The 4,819-nt window shown below is 37.0% G+C and overlaps 1 protein-coding gene across 1 annotated transcript; it reads right to left on the reverse strand.

The window, feature by feature from the left end:
* Nucleotides 1–2,401: 2,401 nt before the first annotated feature.
* LOC129774445 (uncharacterized) lies at nt 2,402–3,390 on the reverse strand. Its single transcript, XM_055778183.1, has 3 exons — nt 3,234–3,390; nt 2,490–3,179; nt 2,402–2,419 (listed from the first exon to the last, which is right to left on the reverse strand). The coding sequence occupies exons 1-3, from the start codon at nt 3,381–3,383 to the stop codon at nt 2,402–2,404; spliced, it is 858 nt and encodes a 285-aa protein (XP_055634158.1). The 5' UTR covers nt 3,384–3,390.
* Between the last annotated feature and the right edge of the window lie 1,429 nt (nt 3,391–4,819).

Here is a 4,819-nt window from a genome sequence, read left to right on the forward strand (position 1 = left end):
CATCCTTTTATTTTATTACACCCTGCTGGTGTATCTGGCTGAGCGCAGCTAGGGATGGAAAAGGGTAATAAAAATGCATCCTAAATGATGCATGCATTAAATTGTTTACCGGACGCTATTTAAATATTCGTCCATTCTGAATTTATGACCGGCAATAATTTCGAACTACAAGCGTTTTCTAGCCTAACAAAACACTTGAGCTCTTACATCTTTTAATTGCCTTACATTGGTCCTTTCTAAACGTTTCTATACCTCGCTTGGAGGTCTTTTCTAAATATAATCTCAAATAGTGCTTATCTTATGGATCTCTAACTCGATTCGCGATAAGCCTCAGCTGTCCGTAACAGGTAGTGGTGGCACCATGAACAAGTTTTGTCAACACCGAATCAAAACACCGCAGTGTTAAATATTCAGTTAGAGACGAATGAACTCCCACAGTTTAAAGTCTCTTAAATCCAACACCAATTCCAATTCCTATTCAGTTCGTGAGGAAAAAAAACTATAAACTATATATACCTGTGGCCAAGAGTAGTTGAACAACGGTAATGGAGCTAGCAAAGAAAAGGAATGCTACGATGCTCGACAAATCGGGGATGCTGGTCGTCATTGAAGTGTGGAAGGACAATTTTCTGTCCCTTCGGAGCACTTCCAAGAACTCCCACATCTACAAGCAAATGTGTGAGGAGCTGAAAGGCCACGGCATTATACTTACCGGATCAATAATCTCTCTCGGAAGTACAGGTAGATACTTTTTGAAAAGAATATAAAATCAAGTCAAAATAATGGCATATTTGGTCCCTACGTGGGGAAATGTGCCCTTTGTCAAAATAATCACAAGTGCCCCTGATTTTCATAAATTCCTGATCCACTGAAAAAATTCATGAAATTAATGCCAGAGATAAGATATTTTTTGTGGCATTTGTGATTATTTTGACAACTGAGCTACTAAAAAGACATATTTACAAAGCATATGGACCAAATATGCTTTTATTTTGGCTCGAATTAACATGCTTTTCGGCTGTTAAAACGTTTGAGTCAGCACTCTACGGGCAATTTTTTGAGATAGTGTACTTTTACAGATTCGAAAGAAACGCCATGGGACCCTCGGGAGGATCACCTTCTTCTTGGGATTATTTTGATATTCTACACAGCTTTCTCCATACTTATAAACAAAACAGGTGATTGGTTCCGGTAAGTTAAAAGTAATTTTGACAGTAAATTTTCGAAAGAAGGAGACTGCATGGATCGACTTTCTCTTGTGTTAAACATCATCTAGAAAGCTTTCCTTACCATTTTTAATTTATTAAATGTGAGATAAGAACTTCCCTTTCAATTTGAGTCGTACAAATATAGTATCAAATCTCATGCAATGGGTGACTTTAGCGGTGGTCCAAATGACCTGTTTGGTATAATTAATCTGAAAAGAATCAAACTGAGACCTTGCAGAATCATGCGCGGAACGTGAATGTATGTAAATAACCACTCAGTCTTAGCATTCAAATTCATTTTCATTGAAGCAGCTTTGGATTTATGAGTAATTTGAGTTGGGTTCTGATTCAAGATAGAATAGATAGTTCATCCGGCATCTTCTGGAAAGTATTCCAGCCAAATTTTATAGTTTTTCACTCAACTTGAAAACAGTTTTTTGATCTATATCAGGCATTAACGAAGCAACTAATAATATCTTTTATTTTGTTCCAGATCATGACTACTGCGATGCTGAGTATTTAGATGAAGCGTACAACCCGGAGAACGACACATTCGCTCAATCTATGTTTATGTCACCTTCTGCGCCGACATCATCAGTATCATCGCCATCACCAACACTGCCATCATCAAGCCGCAGGAAAAATTGTTGGAATTGGCTATAAAGGAAAACAAAAATATGGTTACTTTTATGGAGCATTCCAAGACTACAGATCTTCAAATAATCGAGCTCATGAAAGAAAATAACGCATTGATGAGCAAGCTTGTCGATAAAATTTGAATTGTGTACTTGGAAATTTGAACCAAATAAAACATGTTCAAAAAATCAAATGAATACAGAAATTGATAAAAAGTTTGCGGTGGTGGGTACCACCCACTGTTTATACAGTAAATATAGAGGGAGATAATGGGACAGTTTCCCTGTGATATTTACCGAAATGTACCATCAGTGCGTTTCTAATCCTGGATGCTGATGCGTTTTCGTTTCTTACTATCAATCCTCTTTGTGGTTGTTGCTTCGAATTTAAGGTTTGAAGCTGGATCATCCATTTTTTGTTAATATGGTCATTGTGGTTGTTACATAGGTTATGTAGAATGCAGCAAGTTTTGATAATTGTATTGAAAATATTTAGGTCGACCTCCAAACCTTTCTCGATTCTTCTGAAACGGGCCTTCAGATGGCCGAAAGCATTCTCTACAACCCGTCGGCATGCTGATAGATGATAATTAAATAACTTTTCATGCTCCGGCTGATCTACAGAAAATAGAAACGGCTTCATCACCTGGTTTGACAGTCTGAAAGCCGAATCGCCGATCAACAGCATCGGTACTACAACCCCTTCGATTAGTTTCGAATGCGCCTTAAATGTCTCGTTCGTGCAGTGTACTTTTTTGAGTTTGGAGTTCTCAAAAATAGTTGAATCATTTGAACGGCCAGGAACTCCTACGTTGATATATGTGAACCGGTAACGATGATCCACCGCAGCAAACAGAATAACCGAATGCCATCCTTTGAAGTTATAGTAGTCGGTTGCCTCATTTTTTGGTACTTTGACTTCTATATGGCATCCATCAATGGCACCGTAGCATTGTGGAAAACCCAGTTTCTCGAAGCCACCGACTATTTCTGATATCTTCTCCGAGGTTGGTGGGTATGCGTCAAACACTTCGTGTTGCACAACATCTACAACCGCATTGCCGATTTCAATGACCAGTTCACCCGTAGTTATTCTTCCTACACCGAATAGACTTCCAATAGTTCTATATTCCGCTGACGATCCGAAAGCATATAGGGCAATAGCGATGCGTTTCTCCAACCGAATAGCAGACCGCCAAAGAGTATCTTCTCTTTGCAGGCGATGTAATTTTTTGACCAACAAATTAAACGTACATCTGTCAACCCGAAACGTGTTTTTGAACTTTTTATCACTAAACTTTGGTACTTCATCTTCCCAAAATCTAGAATTTTCTACCTGAAAGACCGATATAGTTAGAGAAATTAAAGTTGATATTCAAATGCATCTTACAGTTGACCACACCCTACGTTTTCGGGATTTAACCGGACTAGAGAGTAACGAAACGTATTTCCTGTAGAGCTTCCTAGATATCAAAGCTAACATCCTATATTTTCTGCTCTGCTTCAACAGCATTTGAATTTTTCTGTTATTTTGAATCATTTTCGTTCTGATTACGTTCAGCATCCTGAAGAAATAAAGATACAAAAAATAAACAAGCAAGAACGTTGACGGCATTGGGCTTCGTATTACGAAACGGGGGAGTAGGCATGACAATATGGGTTTGCAGAAGAAATGAACACACTTTCAAAATAAAAACTATGAATGATAATTATTTTTCCCAAATCAAATTAGTACTCCATGTAAATGAAAATCACTTTTGCATGCAAGTAGTGAAAAAATATCGTACAAAAATTATGTCTAAATATAAATTTATATTATAATGGTAAGTTTTGGTGAGAATATTTGGAAATTTATAGAAAATAGTTTAAATTAGGGTCAGAACAACGTACTTCTAGTAGGCAAACAACGCCAAGAAAAAAATTTCATACAAATTTTAGTAATTGAAAACTGCCTAAGGGTCGACTAATCTGATAGAGAAGAGTTGGCCTCACACAAACTAATGTCGTATCCAGATGTCGACACCATTCCGTCGTCAATCCGAATGCAATAGATTTAAATTCCTGATTGTCAGTTTGACATGCGGTACAATGTACAACCAAAGTATGTCTGTCATGGTACGATAGTACCTGTACAACGCTGTACTCTTACAACGCAAGTACAGCTGTATGTCTGTCCCTGGTATTACATTCCTTATAATAATCCACTGCAAAGGAAAAGTACTGTTTTTTAAAGTAAAAATAATTGAATAAAAATGAACTACATTTTTTCCTAAATTCATGCTAGCGTTCTAAATCATGAGGGCCCAAGTGACATTCTGGCAGGAACGGAAATTTCAATATTATTGAGGTGTTTTAAACTTAGTTACAATTCAATGTTACTTTCTTCAAATGTTGAGTTTTCATGATTCTAAAATGAAATTCTAGAATGATATTATTTAAACTTTATCTTTTATTGAAGCAACTAAAAATACAAACTACGCAAACTACAACATTTATTTCTTGCGAGTTGCGAGTTGCGAGGCAAAAAATCGAGATTAGTACATAAGACTTATATGAACATACTCCAACTGTCGCACTTCGTTTTGCTTATTTTCCGAGATTTTACCGTATTCAATCTCTTTTTAGAAAGAGAAAAGACGGATGGGTAACGTCGTGGACATAACCGGACAGATGTTGAACTACACCTTCTCACTTCCTTTTGATTATTATTCTTCTTGGTTTGTTATATTGAGTTATATTGAGGCTTTGTACTTAAAATTTTCATCCGACGGAAATATCTTGATGCTGATGACGATGGATACCATGGCCGCCGACGACGACCGGTTGTTAGCTGGATGACAGTCGAAATGTAATTGCTACTAAAAATTTAAACCACAGAACGGACATCTATTACTAAATCGATTCAACATAGTTTCCTTTTAGCTCGATACAATTGACCCAGTGATGCTCCAACTTCTTTAATCCATCTGAAAAATT

Source organism: Toxorhynchites rutilus, chromosome 3 (assembly GCF_029784135.1).
Source record: "Toxorhynchites rutilus septentrionalis strain SRP chromosome 3, ASM2978413v1, whole genome shotgun sequence".
Taxonomy (NCBI): domain Eukaryota; kingdom Metazoa; phylum Arthropoda; class Insecta; order Diptera; family Culicidae; genus Toxorhynchites; species Toxorhynchites rutilus.

What these genes read in the sequence shown, in the direction of transcription:
- LOC129774445 (XM_055778183.1), bottom strand. Translation starts at nt 3,383, where the DNA reads ATGATTCAAAATAACAGAAAAATTCAAATGCTGTTGAAGCAGAGCAGA. An exon ending in AACGTAGGGTGTGGTCAACT is followed by an intron (nt 3,180 to 3,233) that starts GTAAGATGCATT and finishes TCGGTCTTTCAG; the next exon opens with GTAGAAAATTCTAGATTTTG.